At 41.5% G+C, this 25,194-nt stretch overlaps 1 protein-coding gene across 1 annotated transcript in view; it reads left to right on the top strand.

Moving 5' to 3' along the window:
- The window catches only part of SPTLC3 (serine palmitoyltransferase long chain base subunit 3), a 173,751-nt gene extending 149,546 nt beyond the window's left edge, over positions 1-24,205 (top strand). Inside the window, exons 11-13 of the mRNA XM_073339602.2 lie at positions 17,939-18,074; positions 19,852-19,981; positions 22,357-24,205. Coding sequence (XP_073195703.1) covers positions 17,939-18,074; positions 19,852-19,981; positions 22,357-22,470 — 380 coding nt within the window. The 3' untranslated portion in view covers positions 22,471-24,205. The remainder of the gene's footprint in view (positions 1-17,938; positions 18,075-19,851; positions 19,982-22,356) is intronic.
- The last annotated feature ends 989 nt before the right edge of the window (positions 24,206-25,194 follow it).

Raw genomic sequence — 25,194 nt, 5'->3', positions numbered from 1 at the left:
GATGTACCAATGCATTTTAATTTTCTGGAGGTGTTTAGGGAGAATGATGTGGATTTTGCAATTTTATGTATAACATATACTTGAAGAGCCAGATTGTTGTCCTGAACAGCAGTTCATTTATGCTGGTTCAGCAGCATAAAGGAGGTAGAATCTTCTTGTAGTAGGGGTCCCTGACTGAAGAAGATCTACTCAGTGACTTCCTGCTGGCCCTCCCTCATAGTCCTGGGTTGGAGGGCAAGCTGGGGATGGAGACTGACAGAGGCATGGCCACATCAGACTGCTATTCGCAACTATTTTGTACTGATGCAATGGCCCATAGAGTGCTGTTGCAAACCAGTACAATTTAGAGCAGCCCTGGGGCTACTTAGAATTGCACCGGGGGCCAATGGGTCCTCTGGCCCAGGCCAGCATTTGCAAGGTGCCAGTTTAGAAAAGGAGGAATGGAGAATCTGGCCCAAAATACCAAAATTTGCTTCAGTGCACAAGCAAAAATTAAGGTTACTTGGAATCTAGAAACACTCCATTGTGATGCCTGAAGGCTGGGGAAACAATATTTTAGTCATTTAGGCAAATAATCCAAACTGGATTAAGGAAGTTGTTGTTATACTCTCCAATTTGAAAGTTAAGGGTTGGGGATAGTAATATCTATGTAGGTTTCAGAGTAGCAGCCATGTTAGTTTGTATCCGCAAAAAAAAGGGAGTACTTGTGGCATCTTAGAGACTAACAAATTTATTTGACAGGTTTCAGAGTAGCAGCCATGTTAGTCTGTATTCGCAAAAAGAAAAGGAGTACTTGTGGCACCTTGGAGACTAACAATTTTATTTGAGCATAAGCTTTTGTGAGCTACAGCATGCATCCAATGAAGTGAGCTGTAGCTCACGAAAGTTTATGCTCAAATAAATTTGTTAGTCTCTAAGGTGCCACAAGTACTCCTTTTCTTTTTGCGAATACAGACTAACACGGCTGCTACTCTGAAAGCTATGATATAAGAGACTCGCTGTACTCCTTGTATTTTACCTACTGTACATTCAAATGGTCCTGATACATTATATAATCCTCTGAATCAGTTTTATAAAAATGCTTGCCAACAGAGGGCAATATTGTACCAACCCTTTTCAAGAGTTTTGTCTTTAGGGCCTAAAATATACGGTATGTAAAGCATTATATCTGTAGAGCATTTCTAATCTCAGCCTTCCAGAACTGCTTAGAAATGGCTTTGGGGTAACATGAGTCTGCATATAGTGTAGAGCAGGCTGATCGGAGACCTGGGTTCAAAAGAGAGCCTTTAAAGCTGTCTACACCTAGGTGATTTGGAGGATTAGAGTTTCAGAAAAAGTTCTGTCAGCAGCAGTGTAATTTAGTGACACAATGTGTGTATTTTTACATAAACTGAGTTGCTTCGCTTATCTCTGTTAGCTCTGGCAATTTATTTTAATTTGCCTTGTAACATTTAATACAGATATACTGAGCATCAGGTCATCAGCTTTGATGCTGCTTTGGCTTCAGGAACACAGATTGTGGCTCAGAATGTAAACAGAAAGAGGGGGAGAGAGCGTGCTCTGGTTGAATCTTCCTAGATGTTAGTTTAGCACCTAGCACAGCGGGGCCCTTATCTTGACTGGGGCCCTTGTGCATTAATATAATATAAAATAGCAGCTGTTAATTTTTGAATGATCCTCATGGGGCAACATGCCACATGACGGGAAAGTCTCAGCTCAGACAAGATGGCATCCCTACATCCAAAAATGGAAGAAACCATTGACATATGGAGTTTATCAATCCCTTGTAGAAGGTTAAGTAATTCACCTTTATGCACACGTTTCTCTTCCCAACCCCAAATTAAGGACCACACAGAAAACTCTATGAAGAATGGGGTCTTCATGAGGAATGGGTGAAGTTGGGTATGGGTCTTCCAACAGCCCTATGAAGATTACCCAGGAAAGATAACATGGCCTCAGGCCATATTACCTTTTTCGCAGACTCCTCTGTACTGGGGAAGCTTCCAGAGCCAGTGAGGAGGGTTGGCCTCTCCCTGCAGGTCTGCTGGATTGTGAGAATGGAATTCATTGCATGGGAGTAAAGCTGCTCCCACTCCCCACAGAATGGTTTTGGGGAGACTCTGTAAGGAGAACCTCACAAAGTGTTTCCCTTCCAACAGATATTCCTGTAGGTGGAGAGGCGCTGACTCTCAGATATCTAGGGAAACTGCCAACACATGTATTAAGTATTTTGAAAAGGAAAGAAAATACATCTTTGCTAGCTTAACATGGAATAACTCACCTAGAGAGAGACAGTGAAATACCTTGGTGGCAAATGAGTAAATTTGTCCCAGTTGTCTTCATCACTGAATCCTAGAATAATAGATGTATAGAAATCAGATCATAATTTGATCATTTAGTCAGTCCCTTGCAACTTCCAGGTTCTTCCCTGTAGTTTATTTTCTAGTGCTTTGCTCAGTTTTGGTTTACAAGTTAGTTATAGGGCTTCCACCCTGCCTTCCATTAGTTGTTAAAGTACTCTGCCTTGATCTGGTAAACATCTGACTTGGAGCAGAGCAAGAGAAATGTGCTTACACATTGGATGTAATCAAAGCCCAGAAATGCAGACAGTGTTTGTGTTTACCTCCTCATGTATCAAAATGATCGATCTGCTGTTGTTTTTTCTGCAGTTATTTTGCTTTAGCATGATTATGCTTGGTTGAAAAAGAAAACAAGGTTTGAATTTCCAAGACCTAATTAATGGATTCATGACTGGGGGGTCTGAGTAGATACATGTGTGCACCAGTGGTGCTATATAATTAAAGGCATTGCAGATATCGATATCTGCAGTCAGTGTTGCCCAACAGTTTCCATCATAAGCCCCTGTTTTCAGTTCCTTATAACTTTTCCAAACTTCAACCTTTCAGACTGAAATTTTCCATGGATGCCAGGTGTCTGCCTATGGCTGAATTTATTTATTTATTTAGACAAAAAAAGTTCTGTTGTTTCTCTCAAGAAAGTTAGGGAAATGTTAGAATATTTAACATGGGCAGAACAATGTATAGATGTTTCATTGAGTAGCTCTAACACTTCCATGCTTTGGAGCAAGGACTTGAAACTTGACACAAGGTCATCCTGGTGTCAAGGTTGTGTCTTTTGCCATCTTTGCGAAAATCCACCCAAATATGAGTCTCTGAAACACCTTCATTTCACATGTTCTGTGGAGACTTGTTTGAGTTTGGTGGGAAGGTAGTGGACTGAGATGAGGGGATGGAGTTGGAGGATATTGGAATGAAGGGGAAGACTGGGACTAAGAAGAGGTTGCAGGCTGGGTTGGGAAGGGGAGGTCTAAAACTGGGACATGGATATATTGGAGGGGCAGGAGCAGAAGATTTCAGGCTTGGGTGGGACAGGAGCAGAAGAGTCTGTACACAGTACAGTATACTCCTCTCAGAACATGGAACAGAACCCAGGAGCCCTGAGTCTCACCATTCCTCTACTGTTAGCAAATAGCTGTGAACCCACTGGCAAAATGTGTGTTTTACTTTCAGTGAAATGTTCCATTTTATCATTCAAAAACTCCCACTTTACGTAACTAAAAAGAAATGCAGGAAATACAAGGTCTCCCCCAAAATTTGTCTACAAATGAATACCTGGCACAGAATTTCTGATAGAGTCCTGAAACCACCGAACATCATTTCATGATCATTTCTCCAATATCTCTTGACTATCTTATGTACACTAGATGGTCTGTAACAATTTTACAGAATCCATGAGTAAATTACTGCATACCCTTCATTCTGCCTCATTTTCTCCTGTTCACTGAGCAAATCGAACCAGGAAATGCCAGGCTCACTCTAATTAATGGTCCGTCTAGTTAAGTATTCTGCCTCCACAATGGCCTATGCCAGAGGATTCAGAAAATGGTGAAAAATTCCCTAATGCCTCTGGCCATTTATGCAGTATTACAGCATTCTTAGTTGAAGAGGAGGAAACCTTTCCCTGAGCCTATATGTCAGTTCAGGCACTAAAACTTGAGGACCCACAGCATTTGCAATTTTTATCCTAGATAGAGTAACTGCAAATGTTCTATTGTAGTTCATATAATACAATTGCTAATAGAATACAAGTGTCTAATCCCTGTACAAACCTTTCACAGCTATAACTATATTCCTCACTAATACCATGCAGCGGTGAGTTCTATAGGTTAGTTTGCAGTGGCTTGTTGTTTTTTTTTAAAGTCATTTTATCCCTTTTAAACTTACATTGCCTTTTAATCTCAAATATACCCTTCTTCATTCATATGGGACATGGGAAGCAGAAGTTCCCATGACATTCACTTTATAGTTTGGAATATATATATATTCTTTATACCTTCTCTTCATGGCTTCTCATTATACCACTGGAGATACCTCAGGAAACTCAACAGCTGCCTTAGCAGTTTTAGCCTGTCGATGAGCCTGCACTTGGCTCAGGATACTTGGACTTTGTCTGATCTTTAATAATAGCTTATACTATGCGTACTTGCCTATAAGGCACTGACAGAGCTTCTCGGCTAAGATTAGTCTGAGAAAGCCATGCTAGCCCCTTCCAGCTGTGACCTTGGACCTTTTTTTCTTATTGAGAATACCACAAGCATATTTTTACACTTAAATTTGATAGGTAAAAAAATAGAACCACTAAGTGTACAGATTTAAGACTGCAAGCAAACAAAAGCAGTTTCCATACTGATGAAGAATAAAATGTAGTGATGTAACTTGCTAATTAAAGCATTTAAAAAGTCATATTTTTTCTATTTGGTATGTGATAATTCATTAACAATAAAGTAGTATTCCTTTTTATATGCTTTTATGGGACTCTGTCTAATTTTAAAATATATTCTTAAGAAGCTACTGTCCTCAGGCATGTTACAAAACAATACGTGAGATTATTAAAACAGAAAGGATATTTTTAAAATGCAAATGACTTTCGCTGTTTATGGTTTAACTTTGTATCACAATTTCTCTCTCTGCTTGGAAACTGAAAATGGGACAAGTAGTTTGTAGTCAGAATTGAGTTCTCATGTACTAGATCAATGCTGGCACAGTTGGATTGCAAAACCTGCAGGGGAATATGTTTTTGTGTTTTAAAGGTTTATTTTAAAAATTGGCGATGAATCCCTGGAAACATTTACATTTGTCTTGGATTTTGTAAAAACTTAGGACCAGATTTTCAAAAATGCTCAGCACCCACAATTGGCACCAGACTTCCAAAAGAGCTCGCTCAGCTTCTGACAGCTGAGCTTCCAGGGCTAAATGGGAGCTGAGCTCTTTTGAAAATCTGGCCTTTCATGTTTTGTAAAATGAAATATGGCTGTCAGCGTCTCCTGTCAAATCTGAGGCCTTAATGCTGCAAGCTGCTCTGTGTGGGCAGGCCCCAGCACCCACTCACAGCGGCTTGCAGGACTGGAGCTATGATGAACTACATTAGTTTCTAATTATTATGGAACTTCCCTTTATTGCTCCCTAAGATTTTCTTCTTGTCTTTTATTATGAACTGCAAGAACTTCTCTTAGGTCTTGATCCAGCAGAACACTTAAGGACATGCTTGATTTTAAGCTTCTGAGTATTCTCATTAAATGCAATGAGACTACCCACGTGTGATGTGTTTAAAATGCTGAAGTGCCTGGCTGGAATAGGGCCTTGCATCATAGCCATTTTCTCAGCAGCAGATGATGAGTCAGGTTGGATTCTGCCATCCGTACTCAAGCTGAAGCAGAACAAACCCTGAATGTAATCATCCTGATTTCAATGGCACCACCTGCAGAGTAAGGTACTCCTCACCCTATATGTGGCAGAATTGCGTCCATAGAAAATAATGGACTGTTGATTCTAACAAGCAAGGGAACTTGAGTAATAGGCTTACAGAGTAAGACTTTCAAAAGCACTCAGCACTGGCATAATGGTGCTCCTGTTGAAGTCAGTGGAAGATTTTCTGTTGACGTCAGTGGGAACAGAGCAGTGGTGGAGTGAGGTTTTGTGACTGGCAGGGGGTGCGGTGATGGGTCATTGGTGGTGAGCTGGAGAGCCAACCTGTCCTGCACTCGCTTGGCAGAGGCAGCTCCCATCCGGCAGGGCTAGGCCCAGCTCCCTCCTCCAGTCATTGCAACCTGACACCACTTAGGTTTGGGCACTGTGCGACCTCATGCACCGTGCTGCAATGCCCAGAGTGGGAAGCTGGGCCTAGCTCCATGGGCCAGGAGCCACCAGTACAGTGTGAGCATGGGGCGGGCTCACTCTCCATGCCTCAAAAGGTGCCACGCATACACCTAATGGCTGCTAGGAGTGCGGTCACCCCTGCTTCCCCCCATTCGTTCCACCACTGGGACAGGGACAGGAGTGGCAGAAGCTCCCTAAAAGTGGAGGGCCACTGTCCCCCGGACTGTGGCCCCGCACTACTCCTTGCCCCCATGTCTTCCCTTCCCCAGAGGCCCTGGCCCCGCACCGCCCCTTCTCCCCAAACCCCTGCCCTTGTACCGCCCCTTCCCCCAAGGCCCTGCCCCTGCTCCACCTCTTCCCCCGAGGCCTTGTCCCAGCTCTGCCTTTTCCCCGCAAGACCCCACCCCTGCTTGCTCCTCTCCACCCTGTCTCCCCCGTCACTCACCCTTATAGCTGGTAAAAAGTGGGAGGGAATAGCCCTCCCCCTTTTAAAAGTGATGGGGCAATGGCCCCCTACCTCCATACCAGCACCCTTGGACAGAGGCCAGTGCTAATTCCTCACACAATACTGATCTTCCCTTAGTCTCAAATTAAGCGTTAGAGAAAGGGCTGGTGAAAGAGATCCACAGACTAGCACGGAAATAAATCTCACAGTTATTCTTATGAAGCCAGATTCTGAACTCCTTTGCACACACTTGTGTGCAATTATTCCCTCAAGCAGTGGTACTGAAGTCAAGGATATAGGAATTATTCAGTGTGAGCAAGGGGTTCACAATGTGGTGCTTAGTAAACTTCATTTTTACAATAGGCAAATAATACATAGTTCCATGGCACGGCAAGGTACCTTCTTCATTCTGGAGATAGCAGAGCTTTAGATTCCCTGGCAGTTCTGGAAGAAGCTTGCTGCTGTCATATTACTCCAATTGGTAGTGTGTAATCAGTCTGAGGGACACAAAAGAGAGACTTGCCTTTCCTAAATGCCTTTAGATCCTTGGCATTTCAGCAATACCTAATATGTTACAGATGTAGTGCAATGTGTGCTGGCTGGCTTTCAGCTGCGGGACTGACGTGCTTTGTGATTAATCACCTGTGTTTGGTAATAAATATGCACAGCAAGGGCTTGTCCCTCTGTCTCTGTTTTCATGCAAGGTGCTTTTAGTGTACATGATACAGAATTATCAATATTTGTGTGCAAGTTTCTGTACATACCTGGCCAATAAAAAATAACAGAATTTTGTACAATTCCTCCTCTTCTCTGTCCTTTATTTGAAATTACCATTGCTTTTTCTCTGAATGTATTAAGCAATTCACAGTTAAAATTAGACTGACTCTAGTCCTTAAAGGCTTATTTAGCAGGAGTATTAGTCTAAATCATTTGGTTTATAGCTGGTGTTAGTGTAGGTCTTTGCTTCTCCCCAATCCATAACAAAGTTGTTTTTATACAAAACCGTTATCTTAGAGCTCATTTCCTTTAGGCACTCTGGTTTTATAGTGTTCTATTTCTGATTTAGTGCACATGGAGGTACATATGTGTTACTTCTATAGTGGAACCAGAGAAGGAAAGAAAATCAGTCCATCTGTAACTGTTTAGGGGAGAAGAACAGCTATTGTTTTCCAAAACTTTTTGCAGCCTATTAAAGTTTTCTTTTTACTATCTAGTTGTTACTAGAGGAAGGCAGGGAACTAGAGCTCTGTATCCCAGGAACATAGATTGAAAAGACAGTCTGACACTGGTATGTAGCAGTTGGATTGGATAACTAATTATCTAAAAAAGTCCCCATGAAAAAACAGCTGGAGAAGATTAAAGCAGGTGGATTTGTGTCTTGCATAGCCCACAGTATGCCGAGGAAAAGTACAAAGAGCGGGATTATCCTCTTTGGAACAGGTTCAGGAAAAATAACCCTCTTTCAGTGAACATACACCTGAGATATAAACATTAAAGGCTACAGGTTGCTTGTTCCTAGTTTCAATATGTTGAGTAAGAATTTCCAAGGTTAAAAACCTTCATGTGGCATTCAAAGGTAAAATGTCGTGCAGAAGTTGGACACATCTAAATTATTTGCTAGTTAAAAGCTTTCAGAAGTGAAAAACAAATGTATTTGGAAGAATAAATGAAACTTTGCTTGAGAGGGATGATAATTTTGCAGTCAGGGTAAGATAATTTGCTTTTGTAAATCAGCCTAGTTCCATTGAAGTCGATGATTTACACCAGCTAAGAATCTGGTCCTCAGGCTGTTAGTCTATTGAATTCAACACTAACATTGCAGGACTCCAATAAAAGCAGGTTTATACCCAGAGAGCTCAACTGTGAGCTGCCTTATGTGCTCACTCAAGACAGTGAGAGGGCATTGGGCACCGCCTGTCCCTTTGCACTGATTACCCATATTCCAGGTCACAATGCAGGTGGGATGGCAGCCTCCACAGAACCACTGCTCCCCTCCCACATGTGATGGGGAATAAATGGGCAGGGCAAAGAGTAGGCTTCACCTCCTCAATTCAGCCAGCCGGCAAAGTAAGCCTGGGGAAGTAATTGGGGTCAGGTATGTGTGAGGAAAATAGGCTCTTCAAATGAAAGCCTGCACTTTACCCAAAGCTACCCTTAAATCTAGTTTTGAAGAGACGCATAAAACTAAAAACAAAAGGACAGTTGAAATATAATTACAAACTTGAGGTTTTTCTGCTGCACCTACCACTGTAGCGTGCAAGATAAATAACTGATTATATATGGTAGTAGTGGACCAGTACTACAACATATGACAATGTGTATGAGGCGGGTAGGTGGTCTTTAACCAAGAAACTTAACATCAGAAAGGAAAGTGTGGAGGCTTGGTAAAGAAATGGTCACCCACCCGCCCATCCTCTTCCAGTATTCTCTCCCTCAGAGATCACCTCACTCTTCAGAATTCATGCATTTTCAGATCTTTTCCTAGGCTTTTTCCACCCCCAGCAAAACGGTGTTAACATTCTGAGTCTAATGTTCTGGGATGTCACACTGTCTGGTATCATTGTTTTAAAAGGCATTCCTACATCAGCATTTGAATGTCCTGAATTGAGCCCTGTGGGCATGCTCCAAAGGGGAACTCTCCCTCCACACTTACAAATTGTCTAAGGATGTAGATTTGAGGGGTTGGATAATCAGTTTTGAGGCGCTTGTCTGAGGCTATTCTACCACCTTACGTCAGTATAGCCACATCACTCAGGGGTGGGATTTTCCCCTTAATAGGGAACGAATATTACCTGCACCTTGTAAATTGTTACATATTTTTTATTTGTCAGCTCTATGCAATGATCAGATGGTTTGATAAATTTTGAAAAGCCTGGAATTTTGAATGGCTGAGAATCTCTTGCCAGCATTGTGGTAAATAGCTGACTAGAAAGGAGAAGTATTAAACTACATCCACCAACAACATCTGCATCTATGAAAACTGTCCCTAATTGAAAAGTCAGTAGTTTCAAATGTGGTAGACTGAGAGCTTAGGAATTAGATTGGGTAGTGTTAAAATACTACAGTTATTTTTAATCTTTAAGACCCAGTTCTTTCTATACATTAAGAGGTGCTAATAACCTGTTTAATATTCAAAAGAAGAGAGAACTTTCATTTTGTAGATTTCAGTCAAGCTATTCTGTGGTCCCCCACCCCATCCCTTCAATATTTCCTCCTGGTTCTTTTGAGAGCTACTATACCAAAAATATTTTTGGAAATACCACAGACTATTGTTTTTATTAGAGACTGGAAAGCTTTGTAGTAGGATGCTTTTGTGTTTCATTTGTTTTCCTTGCTCTGGCACAGCTGTTTTTGTTTTAGCAGCATTGGCGAGATGGTTAAACTATTTGTGGCCTCTACTAACCCAGCGGATTTCTTACACAGAAAGTTTTAAACTGAATGGCAGAAACTGTAACTAGCGAGTTGTCTGCGTGGGCAGTTTTGTGCATGAAGTTACAAATGCAGTGGTTTTATGGGATCTTTTAATTTGTTCAACAAAACACTGATCACTGTAGAGCAAGTCCCAGTTTCCCTATAAATTTCCCAGCCAGAAGCTTGTCAGGAGAGCGTCTTGACTAGATGAGATACAAAAGGGATGAAGTAATAGATCTTAGTTAAACCTAGAATTTATTAAGCAGTAGGAAATTATTAAAGGAACAGGGCTTGCATAGGTGTAGTGATCCCCACATTAACCAAAAGAATAGAATGAAAGATAACAGGTGCTGAGGGGCAGTGTAGTCTGACTATGCAATCTGCTCAGTACCTAGCTAGTAATAGGGGTTAGCACAATAATCACAGCTGGACCAGAGAGGAGAATGGGGAACCAAGGAGCAGCAATCCAGTAAGTGGATGGAGCCATCAGAAAGAAGTACATAAAAATAGGTATTAAGAGTAAAAACTGTAAATATTCATGTAGAGTACCAATACTGTACCCTTCACAAACAAAAGAGAGAAGTTGAAATACTTTGTATTGGGAGACATGATAAGAATTTCTGAAGCTTTAGTGACATAAGAATAATCTATGGGTTATTGTATTTACTGGGGGGAAATACAAAACAGGTTCACTTGCAACAATGGAGCAATGGTACTAACCACAAGAAATTCCTAGACTATCTGAATAAAAATTCTGGATGGGCCAGAACTGGATTTACTGTAGAATCTATGCTATATAGAAATAAAAAAGAAGTAATGAAGCATGTGATTCGGTCCTCTTACTGGAAACATGGTTGTTCAATCAGGCTGTAAAAGATATGGGAAACAACAAAATCGGCTAGAAATCTGCTTCCTTGTGATGTAGAAAGAAGGACTGAACGGTTTTTAAACATAAGTGATTTTTCACTGCTTCTTTTTTTAACATTATAAATATTGATTCTCTACTCCCCTGCTTTTGCTGGAGGACTTGAGCAACTGAGAGGGGAAGAGACTTTTAGAGACAAATGACTTTTAAATAATCTGACTATCAGATTATACTTATCTAGGTTCTATATTATTAAATTTCATCAACATCGAATGATCAAATGATAATAGGGCCACATAGGGAATAGGTGAAAGAGCGGTTGAGTTTGTTCATTCTAACTCCTGGCAAGGGCTTAAGACAAACTCTTTTTCTGAAACATTCAGCAATATGACCCTTTAACTGATGGCTGAGGAAATTCACTCGTTCTCCAGTCCTCCAATGAGTCTCCCAGCTTGAAGAGGGAAGATTAGGCTTAATATTCCTGCTTTTTTCTAAAATAAAAAACAAGCAGGAAAGAATACCTTGGAAAATAAAAATGCTTTACATCTTTTTTTATGCATCATTAAAACCAAAAAGGGTAGAAACCCATTTTTTTATTTTGCAGATCACTTTTAACTTACCACACTCTTCATCAGTCTACAGCTCTTTTCCTAACTGCCTCATTTGGCCCAATGACACAAAAAGATACAATTTGACATGACCTCAGCAGGGGACCATGCCAGGAGATAGTACTGTGATGGTACCTTTCAAGAAAAGAGGATTTTATTTTCTTTTTAAAGAGGAGGTTAGATACAGCCTGAAGGGGGAAAGCTAGGAAATGAAAATCCATAGAATCCGAATGGAGACTGCTAAAGAATTACCTGATTAGAGTCACAAAGTCTGCATTCCTGAGAACAAAAACAACGGAAAAGTAGGGCAACAGTTGAATGGCAAGAGCCCAACTGTGGAAATTCTACTTACATTGGTGAGCATTTGCTCATGCACTTAGTCCCAGCAAAGTCCGTGGAATTGGTCATGTGAGTAAATGACCTGGAGTGGCACATAAACTTTGTTCAGGCCTTCTGGACGTGATGAATTGCACCTTCCTGTAAATGGGATACCACAGTTCAGCCCCAGGTTTGTAAAAATTAATTCAGGCCAAAAAAAAAGAAATCCTCTTAATAATGCAAATTCAGTCGAAGTGACATTACTAAAAAGAAATACAAAATTGTGATTCTGAGGAAATTTGAAGCACAAATAGCTGAAGCTGTTGACCCAAACACATTACACATATTTGAAGTACATCAGAATTAAGAAGCTAGGGTTAGCTAGATCTAAAGGAGGAAATAACAAGGAAGCTAAGTGGGATTTTTTTTGCGTCAGTCTTCACCCCACCAGGAAGACAGGAATGGGAGGAAAATGTCTATTTGTGGTTATCCTTCACAGGTAATAAAGATGAAGTACTGTTGGAGATAAAGGTATAAAAATGAAAAAGCTGGTTAGATGGCAATAAATCTCCAGGACCAGCTGGTACTCATCAGAGTTCTAAGGGATCTGAAGGGTAGAACATCTAGGCTACTATTAAAGCAAAGGACTGGAGGATGGCCAATTATGGTGCCAACTTTTAATAAAAATAGAAAGGGCAAATCCAGGAATCCTGGGATTTCTTGCTGAGAAAACTGTGAAATATAGAATTTAGGGAAGTATAAATTGATGGGGAGAAATTAGTGTGGCAACGGTATTCTTTGAATGCACCCACAAAATAATCGAGAAAGAAACTCATGGAGAGACAAGGTGGGTAAGGTAATTTTTTTTATTTTTTTTTTACCTCATCCACCTTGTCTTTCTAATATCCTGGGACCGACATGGCTAAAACAACACTGCATACAACAAAGGAACTCATGGACATAACTTGGTTACACATTCCAGAATGGGTTAGTCTCTAAGGTGCCACAAGTACTCCTGTTCTTTTTGCGGATACAGACTAACACGGCTGCTACTCTGATTCCAGAAGCTGTTACTGAAAGTCCTTTATGCAGTGCTATTGAGGAAACATGGCTTGCGAGATGAGGCCCTGTCATGCCTATAGGCTGTTTAAGATGTAGGAGGTAAAACATGGGCAATTCTTACAGTGGAAAAGGAATAAGGGCTAGACTGTAGCATTAAGCCACTGGTCTCTGAGTGTGATACAGAGATGCACTGCACCATGGGACGCATCAGAAGGATTTTACCTTAACACACATCTACACCATTCATTTGATGGTACAGACTGCTCCTCCCAGTGAGCTCCATGGCCTTGTCTCCTCTCTGCTTCCTTTAGGGTGGATCATGCACCTGGGACAAAATGGAAGGAGCAATCTCTGTGCTCCCAGTGACTGCAGTGCTCCCTGGCCCTTGCACAACTCACCCTTCTTCTCTCCCTCTGTGCAAGAGCCCAGGACAATCTGATCCTTACACTGGAGTGCCTCATGGACCAGTACTACTATATGTGTTGTTCACTCAACTTCCCAATCAAGAATAGCGAGAGTTGTGAGAAGTCCCAGAGCTTCTGACAATGGCAGGTGAAAATCAGAATAGTCAAGTAGAAAGCAGTGCATGGGATGAAATAAACCGCTCCCATACACTGGGAGTTTACCTTTCCAGAAATCATCGAGGCAACACGTGATGGGGTATGGAGGGTCAAGTGCTCCCCCAGATTGGCCTGCTGGGGGCAGGGAAGGAGAGGAGCTCTGTCCTCTCTCTCTGCACCTTCCTGGCAGCTGGGCGGGGAACAGAACAGTTGGACAGAACCCCTTCTGCCTGAGAGAGCCTGGCTGGGAGGCAATGGCAGGCTCGGCTGCCGGGGACAGGAGCCCAGCATGTCGTGGAGGGAAGGAGGCTCCAGCTCACTCGGCCCCTGTCCCCAACAACAGGGCCCAGGAGGGCGGGGGCAACCTACTGCCATCCCAGCTGCGGGGGACAGGGGCCAAACGAGTCAGAAACATGCCAGGGGGCATGACTGCTATTTAGGGAATAAAGCACATGGATACTTTTACAATGGTATTTTACATCTTGGAACATGGTATTAGGCCATCTCCTCAATTACTGGAATCACCAGAAGGAAAGTAGCAACCAGAAAAATCAGAGGTATTAGAAGAAGATACGTAAAGGAGAATGTAAAAAGACAAGGATTATTTAATTTGGAAAGAATAAAAATGAGACAGAGAGCATATGGTGGAGGTCTGTAAAACAATGAGCAGCATAGTATAGTGAAGGGTGAGTTAAACACTCCTATTTACCCCTTTCCCATAACACAAAAACAAATGGACACTCTCAGTTGAAAGGCAACAAATTTAGAACAGATACTCAGAAATATTTTCTAATTCAGCATAAAATTATTTCATAATAATCAATGCTACAGGACATGACTGGGACAAATACAGAGTTCAGAAGGAATCAAAGGATCAGACAATTATATTAATTGGAAGAGCATCTGTTACACTATCTAGCACTAAAAAAATTACAGGGTCTATCAGTTCTCTTGCTTCAGGGTGTAAACTGATCACCAGCTGCGGATTCTACTTTCCAAATTGATGTGGGTAATATACATAATTTTATTACTTGTATAGCTATTCTAGAACTGGATGGAACTGCTTATATACATCCTTAGTGTAACTACACATGCTTTGCATGTTGTATGTGTTTGATCTATTCACAAGCTTGACTGCGGGGAAAAGAATAATTTATTTAAAAATACATTCAACTTAGTCTTCCATCAAAACCATAGGAGAAGAAAATCATTTTTAATAGACTATAATATGTGAGATTAAATCAAAGCAACAGTGTAATATTTCAAATATCTGAATGAATTTCAAGACACTTGTTTGACCTGTATTGCTGTTTTCTGTTCAACACATTGATACAAGTGAAAGCGCTTTCCAAAGCAACTGAAAACATTATATGAATGAATGCAATTTCTTGTCATGCAGACATCCCTGGATGTCACTTAGTAAGAAAGTTAATACATCTGAAATATTGTTAAAGTATCTTTAATCATTTCACATTATCTCCAATGATCAAAAGTCATCCTTGAACTCTGACAATATCTGATAGGCCAAACTCTTGACTTAGTTTATGTAACTGTCTTGGGCAGCCAACCGCTGGTCCTGTCACTCTCTTCTCCCGCAGTAGCTTTTGCTGTAGTTTGTGTTGCTTTCCCCTGTGACTTGGGGGTGGGGGAATGCTGTTGAGCTCATCTGGCCTCCCAGCCTGCCCCTTCCAAACTAGTGATGAGTTCCCTGCAGTGCTTCCATAGGGTTGAGAGAAAGGAGGAAGTCTGCCATGGAACTGGGTCTTTCTCTTTTGTGCCTCCCTGGAGCAATCTGCAGAAGCAGAGGGAAGCAGATGGCCCTGACCTTGCCACAGGATATTGTTGAGCCCAAGAAGTTAATAAGATCGATCCAAAAAGGTATTAGATATTTATATGGATATCAGCAATATCCAGAGTTATCAGAATTACTAGCAGCAAAACGTAGAAGGAATATTAAAGCTTGTGTATAAGGGCTTACACCAATCTCTATTAGAGACCAGGCTGATACCTTATGTGGAGGGCAGATTACCCCATATCTGCCTACTTCAGGGTTCTTACAACTTCCTCCAACGCAGTGGTTCCCAACCTTTTCTCTGCCACGGCACACCTCGAGCTCCAGGAGCTTCCCCCTGCTCCCCCGCCCAGGCCAGCAGCTGCAGAAGGGAAGGAGAGGGGCAAAGGAGCCACCCCATCGCTCACACAGGAGCAGAGTGAGGAAAAGAAGGTGATTGAGCTCTGATTGGTTGCTCTGTCCCAGAGGAGGCGGGGCCGTGAGGCAGACGACTAATCAGAAGGCAGATTCCCCCCCCCTTTGTTCTCACATAGAATCATAGAACAGGAAGGGACCTCAAGAGGTCATCTAGTCCAGTCTCCTGCACTCAAGGCAGAACTGAGTATTATCCTAGACCATCCCTGACAGGTATTTGTCCAACTGCTCTTAAAAATGCCCAATGATGGAGATTCCATAACCTCCCTGGGCAATTTATTCCAGTGCTTAACCACTCTGACAGGAAGTTTTTCCTAATGTCCAACCTAAACCACCCTTGCTGCAATTTGAGCCCATGGCTTCTTGTCCTATCCTCAGAGGTAAAGAAAAACAATTTTTCTCCCTCCTCCTTGTAACAAATTTTTATGTACTTGACAACTGTTGTCATGTCCCCTCTCAGTCTTCTCTTCTCCAGACTAAACAAACCCAATTTTTTCAATCTTCCCTCATAGGTCATGTTTTCTAGACCTTTAATCATTTTTGTTGCTCTTCTCTGGACTTTTTTCTCCAATTTGTCCACATGTCATTTTTTTAAAAAAAATCCACAGAACCCCTCTTTGGGCCTGATGGCACAATGGTCCTGTACACTCTCAGAGATGGGGCTCTGATCCAGTCTGGCAGTTCCTGTGTTCTTATGAACTATTAACCACTGCCCCAGGTTTTATGTAATGCTTTCATGTTAAACTCTTGTAGGTAGTTTGATAGTACCCACCAGCAGCCCCCAGCAGCTCCCCCTGCCTGTCAGTGTTTGCCACACGCAGGCAGGCCCTGCTTATCAGTGCCCCCCCCCCCCCCCGCGCCTCCCATCCACCATGATCAGCTGTTTCTCAGCGTGCAGGAGGCTTTGGGAGGGAGGGAGAGGAGCGAGGGCGTGGTGTGCTAGGGGAGGGGAAGAGGCAGGGGGGCTTGGAGGAAGGGGTAGGGCGGGGCCTGGGGCAGAGCCGGGGGTCAAGCACCCCCTGGCACATTAGCAAGTCAGTGCCTGTGCACTTAATTGTGAGGTGGGTGAGAGGAAGACCTCAAGATGCATCTGTGGAAAAAATGGTTACTTCTGCATTGTTTTAAAAAAAAAATGGTGGGCGCAAATATTTTTTTTTAAGTTGAAAAAATGCAAAGCTGACTTTCTATCCTCTCTTTAATTGTTCTTTGTTTGCTGTAGCCAGACATGTTTCACTAGGTCTAGACTAGCAAGGGAGGGTGATATGGGGTAGGAAGTGGGCAGCCTCTGCCTTTGGACACATCTCTGTCTTCCAGAAAGGATGGTACTCAAATGCAGTAAGATGAATTCTGCTTTCACTCTTCCAAGGCTACTAGTTTCACTTCTGTTCTTGGCCAGCTCATGTGTACGGGTGCAAACCCATGGGAACCTGAACCTTGTCTATGAATTTGCAGTGCGATTCGGACCGAGACCTGTGGAATCAGGTTTCCTTGAATATAGGTGATGATAGAATAGGAATAGAAAAATAGGTTGTGATAGAAAAATCTCTGCAACTATTTTGAACGGAATTTGCACATCTTGCGGCAAGAGAAAACAAGGGGAATGGAGATAAAAAAAGGTGTCACCCACTTGTACTCACCCGGCGGTGCTCTGGGTCTTTGGCGTCGGGTCAGGCGGCGCTCTGGGTCTTCAGCGGCACTTCGACATTGGGTCCTTCACTGGCTCTAGTCTTCGGCCGCACTGAAGGACACGCCCCCCCCCCCCCAGCCAGCTGGATGGATGTATACACTATCATACCAGACCACCACTGCTGCCAATACGTAGATTTCATCCAACATGTCCTTTTTAACTATATGCACTATAACGGCAACTGTTCCCTAATCTATGTCCAGCGAGACAGAGAGAGAATACTCCTGTCTGTAGGAGTGTATGTCTGAATACAGTAGGTTTGAGTCTCATTTCACGCCATGGTAGGTCAGGCATAATTCAGCAGAAGTCAGTGGACTTATGCTCTAATAGATGTGTTAGTCGCTAAGGTGCCACAAGTCCTCCTGTTCTTTTTGCGGATACAGACTAACATGGCGGCTACTCTGAAACCATTCCTAGGTTCAGTATGTGCCTCTGTATTTATGTGGCTTGTACAGGTGACTCACTAAATATTTTTCTTATGGATCCAATATCTATGTAAAGATCTCATGGAGAGCTAAATGTTTCTGAAACTTACAGGTCCCTGTTTTGCTTTCCTGGAGATCTTGTGCCCTGACTGATTTCATGACTGTCTCATTTTAGGGCTTCAAAGAGTGCGCCAGCTAGGAGAAAACACAAGATACTTCAGGCAGAGACTGCACGAAATGGGTTTCATTGTTTATGGAAATGATGATTCCCCTGTTGTCCCCTTGCTCCTTTATATGCCTGGTAAAATAGGGTAAGTACTGAAATGTGCCTGGCAGGCAAACAAACTACACTAAAATTATATGGAGGGTATGTTTAAAACTATTCAATCTGGCTACTTGCTGTAGATGTTGCAAGGGAGAAATTTCTTCCTTTCAGTGAACTTGCCATAGGTAGCTTTAATCCTGGCCTTCATCCTGGCCTTGATTTTGAGCCAGCTTCTCCATACACTAAATGAGTATACAGAATTTTTAAAAAATTTAAACTCTTCTTTCTCTTTCTATTGATGTTTTGAAAAATTATAATAATTTAAAAGCTGGTGTCTAATTATTTTGAAGGTATTTCATTGTTCTCTATGTAAGATATGACATGTCTTAGACTGACGTACATTACACCATTTTACAGTATGTGACGATAACTCTTTATTGACTTGTGTAAGTGGAAATTGGCAGTAACCTATTAGCTTATCTACAAAGGCCCAGAGTGTAGGGAGTTGGAATCTTTGCAAAAGTAACTCTCTGGAGGAGCCTTTGCTTCTTAGACCATAAATATGGGTCCTACCCTGGCCCATCAGACCTGGTAACAGTAAAGCCACCAGGATAATTCACTCATTCCGATGTGAACACAGGCCAGCTCTTTTACGGAGAACTTGTATCCTTCTATGGCCAAGCTTCCATCAGCATTTCAGGATCTGTGGGGAACAGTGAACTCCCCTGTCTCCCAGTTACACTAGGATCCTTTTAGTCTGAAGTTTAATTATTTATCAAGCCCTCTTGCAAGGACTACCTGACGGGCAGAAAGCAGGTCTTAGAATTATAAGCTATAGAAAATCCTCAGCCCAGAACACAACCCAAATAGCTGGACTGGGTGCTGGGGGAAAACTGGAGACATCCTTAGTTGCAGAACCATCTTGTTTCCCTCTTGAGGCATTGGAGATCAACTAAGATGTCTCCCCTTGCCATCCTGAAGTTCAGTGTGGACCAGTCAAGGTGCAGAGACTTCTCAGCATTGGGGCCCCATCTCTGGAAGTCCCTCATGAAGTTGTTTGTCAGAGTCCCTCTGTAGCTGTCCCCATGGCTCATGCATGCTTCCTCTTTGGATTAGTTTATTTGTGACCACAGTCTCCTCTACCTGTTTGCACAGATTGGTAGAATGGGTTGTAGTTGAGGCCAATTAGTCCATGCTAAGTGTTATGAATTGATCTATGTCCCTCTGCATTACTTACCTCACAAATATGAACAATTTTCTCCTCAGGACCCCGAGCAGGTAGCTGTTCTCCCCATTTTACAGGTGGGAAAATGACACACAGAGGTTAAATGACCTGCCTATTCAGGGAGTCTTTGGCAGAGCCAGAAATTAGCCCCAGGTCTCCCAAGTCCCAGTCTCGTGCTGCAGCCACAAGACCATCCTTCTACTTTATATTCAGTGCCTTGTTCAATGAAATTCGATCTAAATGGCATTCATTATTTATTTATCACCATCTGTTAATCTAAATATTTGCCTCATATAGGGTCTGATTCTTGCTGCCTTACACTTTACATAGATATTTGCACCTGTGCACAGTGATTTCAAATTGCTCCTAATCAGAATTCTCTGCTCACTTACATCAGTGATTGTATTTGGCGGTCGCTTTGCAGAGGTGAAAATGACTACACAAGCTGCAAGGAAGGCAGTGGAGAGTTGATGGTACAACTCCCATTGACTTCAGTATGGCTAGGATTTTTTAACCATTGTTTTTCACACTTGAGCGTTTTCTCTTTGTGCTTTATTGGGAATAACTCACTTTTGTTTTCTTCTTTCCCTCCTCCCAGGGCTTTTGCTAGGCGCATGTTAGACAAAAATATTGGGGTGGTTGTGGTTGGATTTCCAGCTACTCCTATCACAGAATCGAGGGCTCGGTTTTGTGTGTCAGCTGCACATACACGGGAGATGTTAGACACGGTAAGCAGAGCAGATGTCCTGGTGAAATTAACGTCAGATGCTAGAGGGGCTGGGAGAAGCTACAAGTCTGTTATGTTGAATCTCAATTGTTCATTTTGCATTTGCTTTTCTTGATCTTTGTCACTTGATCTTTAAAGCCTTTATAATTACATATTTTATTTAAAATATTAAATTATACAACAATTAACTGTACTATAGTCCTCTATTCCTAATAGTGACCAAATAATAATAATAATTAAGAATAATAAAGACCTATATGAGGAGCACATCAAGACTAAACTTAACTGCTAGGGCAAAATTGCTAGGGCAGGAAATGCTAAATGATGTGGTGGTAATTGCATATAAGGGTGTCCATGCCCTTATATTCATTCCATATTTATGTGAGTTACATTGCAGCAGCAAAATATGTCTTAGGTTTTTGTATGATACATGTGGAACTTTCAGTCCAATATTTGGAATTGTTTGTATCAAACAAGAGGGCTAAAAGGTGCGATATGACCAGTTTCATCCCTGTATCTTTACTTGCTTCCGGAAGGGCAGTTACAGTTATGTTGAGACTTGCATTATAAACTTCTGTTTCCATTTGTTTATAACTTCCTAAAAAAAGTATTTTTAAGATTGAAATTTTCCATCTTCCTTGCAGTCCAAGGGTGATTTTCCCCACCCCGTGAGGCAGAAGCAAATTTGGATGAAATATGTTCATCCATTTTTGAGTTAGGCAAGGGTGGAACTTTTTTGGTTGCCGACAGATTTTAAGGCTCTTTTTGCATGAGCATAACTCTCAGAAACTGATGCGTTTTATACACTCAGTGTTTTCAAAGTGGGAAGATTTGTTTCAGAGTAACAGCCGTGTTAGTCTGTATTCGCAAAAAGAAAAGGAGGACTTGTGGCACCTTAGAGACTAACCAATTTATTAGAGCATAAGCTTTCGTGAGCTACAGCTCACTTCCTCAGAAGTGGGAAGAGAGTCCTGATCCTGCTTCTGACTCCATGCAGCTGGCCCCTGTGCCCAAGCAGACCTCAGTGAGCACATGGATCCAAACACAGGTGGAGGACTGAGGCCTTAGCCCTATACTCAAGACTGGTTTCCAGGCCAATTTAAACCATTTTAGAAACAAAATTGAAAAATCTGGTTTGTACATGTGCAGTAGGAAATTCCTGCTAATCTTAAAACTACAATAAGGAACAACGGAATACTCAACATGAAGTTAAAGTTGAATGGTAAAATAAATATATATATATATCAATGCTTAGTTACCAAGGTGTAGGTAGGTAGGCTGTTATTTTGCTGTGTAGTTCCAGAGTTGCCTAAGCTTTTGATTATGCAACTGCAGTAATACACAGTGAAATCACCCTGGAGATTAGGAGCTTAATCTCTTTATTTCGCTTAGGTTTTCTTTCTTTAAAACAGTAGCATTAAAAACAGGAAAGTTACAATTTTCAAGCACTGATTTTGCAATTCATCTCACTGCAGTATGCAAATTGGGGCCGCTCCTCGGCAGTCACCTTTTACAAGTTCCAGATTTGCCTTTGCAGCTAGGTATCATTGCCATAGTGTTTGCAACACTATCTAAAGTTCCCTATGCCTTATGTGGGAAATGGGAAACACTCTGGGTAGTGTGGTTTAGTTACCTCAGGCAGCTGAAAAGGTTTTAACGACAACCACTGCATGACTGTGCTGTATATCCAATGTAAGATAAAAACACACAGCTCTTGTTCCATTTCTCACCACAACAACCATTGGTTTAAACCACTGGCAGGAATACATACAGGGGAAGACCCATAAAATGGAAAGTTTCCAAGGATGGTAATTTTTCTGAATTACTTTGCAGGTCCTTCTTTATTTAGCTCATTTTATCACAGTCTTAAACCAGGTGGGGGGAACTTTTCTATTCTTGAGCATATGTTACTGTGTAAACAGAAACAGGATTGAAAGGACAAGTGCTATATTTTTAGTTGATATGAACCTATTGGCTGCTCTTCAGCATGGGCTTGAGGCTGCAGGGTTCTGATCTTCTCCAGGGAGATTCTGAATGCCCTTGCTCTCTATTGAATCCAGTCGGAGTTGAGGATGTGCAGCCATTCACATTATAGGAGCAGGCCAGCTGTATGTTGCCACAACATAGCCTACCGTAGAGCCAAATTCTGTTCTCAGTGATGCTAATGTAAATCTAGTGTAGCTCAATTGTTTTCACTGACTTTCACCAGTGTAGCTAACAGAAAAAATCACCCCTTTGACTTTATTCCTTTTTGTTTGATTTTAAACTGTGAAAACCACATATGTTTTTGTGTCACTTGCTGTTCAGATGTAAAGCAGAAGTGAGAACAGCTTTAAATCCTTTTAAGATAACTGATACAGTGTAATGATCTTGCAGGTCCTGAATGCCCTTGATGAATTGGGCGATTTTCTGCAACTGAAGTATTCACGGCATTCCAGGTCATCTCATCCTGAACTATACGATGAAACAGGCTTTGAACTTGAAGATTAAATTTCCCACCCATGAAGAGAACATTATGATGTTACAAAAAAGAGGAAAAAGCCTAAGAAATATGAATGCATTTCTTCCTTTCTAAGGGCAATTTTTATTTCTCAATTAATTGAACCGAGGGGAAGCACTGTTGTTGCATTTTACTGTATCCAATTTCCATGTGCAAGAGACTATTGCTACAGATCTACTCCCATGGAATTATATGCTTTTTAAGGTATTTTTTATGCAAGCAGACTGTCCCCCATTAGTCAAGTTGCCACTGTGCAGCCTTGGTGCCTTTTTATGAAGAGGCTTTGGGTAGTTCTTAATTCTGGTTGAAATAATAAATTTGAAACCTGAATGGATTCCAGTGTAGTATGTTAGCTTACATGAATTTCAGCTGTCAGACTGGATAATACCTAATGCATCAATGTGGATTGCCTCCGAGGAAATGGCAGATAAGGATCTTCTTACCTAATTTCCACATTTTGAGTTCTCAAAGGACAGCAGGTGTCAGAAGGACATACTAGCGCATGAGAAAACGTTCATACAGAAACCTACTCATATTAAATATTTCTGACAGAAACCTGTGTTCTTGGTCACTTAATGTTGCAGACAAAACCAACCAACCATAAAGTTATATCGTTCATTGTGAAGAAAGAACATGCAACAAGCTTCCTAGTGGTGTGGACTCGGATGTTGTGTGTGAATTGAATCTTTTAGTTAAAGGTGTAAACTCTTTTCTGCTGCAGCATTCAATCTGCAGCCTTATGCATCTTATTGCCACTGAAGTTACTCGGCAGGCTTGTTCCCTTTTCATGTAGCAGTAGTAAACAATTTTAATAACCCTTTAACTTTCCTGTAAAAGCATTGATCAAAACACTCAGATACTTGCAGTTCACAAACTGCAGCTGACATTTATGAGCCCATTTCCAAGTTTCTCGAACTACTTATGAGCTTAATAAATGCACTAACTAGTAAATAATGCTGAAGCTGCTCGTTACACAGAATATGAAGTCCGGGGTACCATACACAGCTCTGCCACCTGTTAACTTGAAGGCTCTTTGATTTCTGAATGTACTAAGTTCCCCCAGTTGATTTAAGTATCACTCATTGACATATTGTGTTCTCTCTTTATGCTATTATGATGTATTCAGATGTTTTTATTTAAATGGTGTTTATTTTTCAAATGCTTGATTGAAATAATTGAGCATATGGCCCACAGTCGGAAAGAGAAGTTATGGTCAGAGTTCCATTTCCATTGCATCAAACGAATCTACAAAGATTCTTGAGAAAACATTATCCTCCTCGCTTTACTTGTCTCACATCAGGCTGAGCAGTTTATGAGGAGATTTTTGCAGACCATAGTTGTTGTATGACACCAGTTAAAAGTTGTTCTGTAGCTTTAACAAACTCCAAACCCTTCCACAATATCAGATGTCACTGTAAACACATCAGATCAAGAGATGTTTAGCTTTCTGTTGCACAGATGTACCACACTTTCATGTTCTTGAAAGCTCTGGTGTAAACTTAACCTACAGCTGCAATATTAGATTTAAGAAATAACAGTTGAATTGTGGCATACCAATTGCAATATATTACTCCCTGCTTGTTAAAGCAGCTTTAAGGATAAAACAAGGCTGATCAGTTATGAGGTCCTGGGTTTTGTTGGGTTTTGTTGTTGTTGTTGTTTTGTTATGCGAGTTAATAAAATCCAGTGGTGCTATAACTTTAAGAATTGATTACAAAACATTCCATCCTATCAAAGGTCAGCTTAGCACGTGTATATTGGGGGACAAGGAGAAGTAAATAGTGTCATATTTAGATGATTTAGTTGGGGTTGGTCCTGCTTTGAGCAGGGGGTGGGACTAGATGACCTCCTGAGGGCCCTTCCAACCCTGATGTTCTCTGATTCTACGATTCATATGATTGTTCACTCTGACCGATGAACTTGAGAAGCACTAAAGACGTTTGTGCATCAGGGTAAATGCACTGCAGAAATATTAAAAATATTCTTGGGTTGTGGGTTTTTTTTACATTTGACGTGATTTTTTTTCTTTGTTAAGCCACCTATTTGCAAGATACAGCTTCCAGGCAATTTGCATGTAGGGCGAGGGTGTGCTTAACACTACTCTGTGAGGATGGGGAAAGGAAGGGAAAGGTCTGCAGCCTTGGAGTGTTTTCCTTCAAGGAAAAAGAACTGAGTTGATATATTGAGTTTTGCTCTCCACTCCTGCACATCTGTGGCCAGTTCGTGTAAATTAGTATAGCTGACTTCTGACCTCCCATCTTAGAGTATATGGTCACAGTCTATACTTCAGAAAATAGCATTACACGTGCTGGTACAACCCATGCAATATTTCTCTCAGCAAGGCCTGAGTTTCATTAAGCTAGAGACTGATCACTTTTCATCCTATTGGGGAATGTTGTCTGTCTAAAGCAAAATTCCTCCTGCCCTCAAAAATTACTCTCTGCTCGCTCGCTCTCTCATATTAAGGAGACAGGCCCTCTATTTTTCAGAGTTGTCAGTTTATATATAAATATTATATGCTTTCCCTTGATTCCCTCCACATCTTACGTATTAGAAAAAGTATTCAGCTTTGAATGCTTGGGGTGAAATCCTAGCCCCATTTCTATCAATAGCAAAATTCCCATTTACTTCAACGGGGCCAGAATTTCCCATCGAGTGCTAATTATCTCACGCTAGTTTTCAATGTGACCTTAGTGGAGTTACTCCAGCTTTAC

The sequence above is a fragment of the Lepidochelys kempii genome, chromosome 3 (assembly GCF_965140285.1).
Source record: "Lepidochelys kempii isolate rLepKem1 chromosome 3, rLepKem1.hap1, whole genome shotgun sequence".
NCBI classification, from domain to species: domain Eukaryota; kingdom Metazoa; phylum Chordata; order Testudines; family Cheloniidae; genus Lepidochelys; species Lepidochelys kempii.
This window is presented reverse-complemented; position numbering and strand designations above follow the sequence as displayed.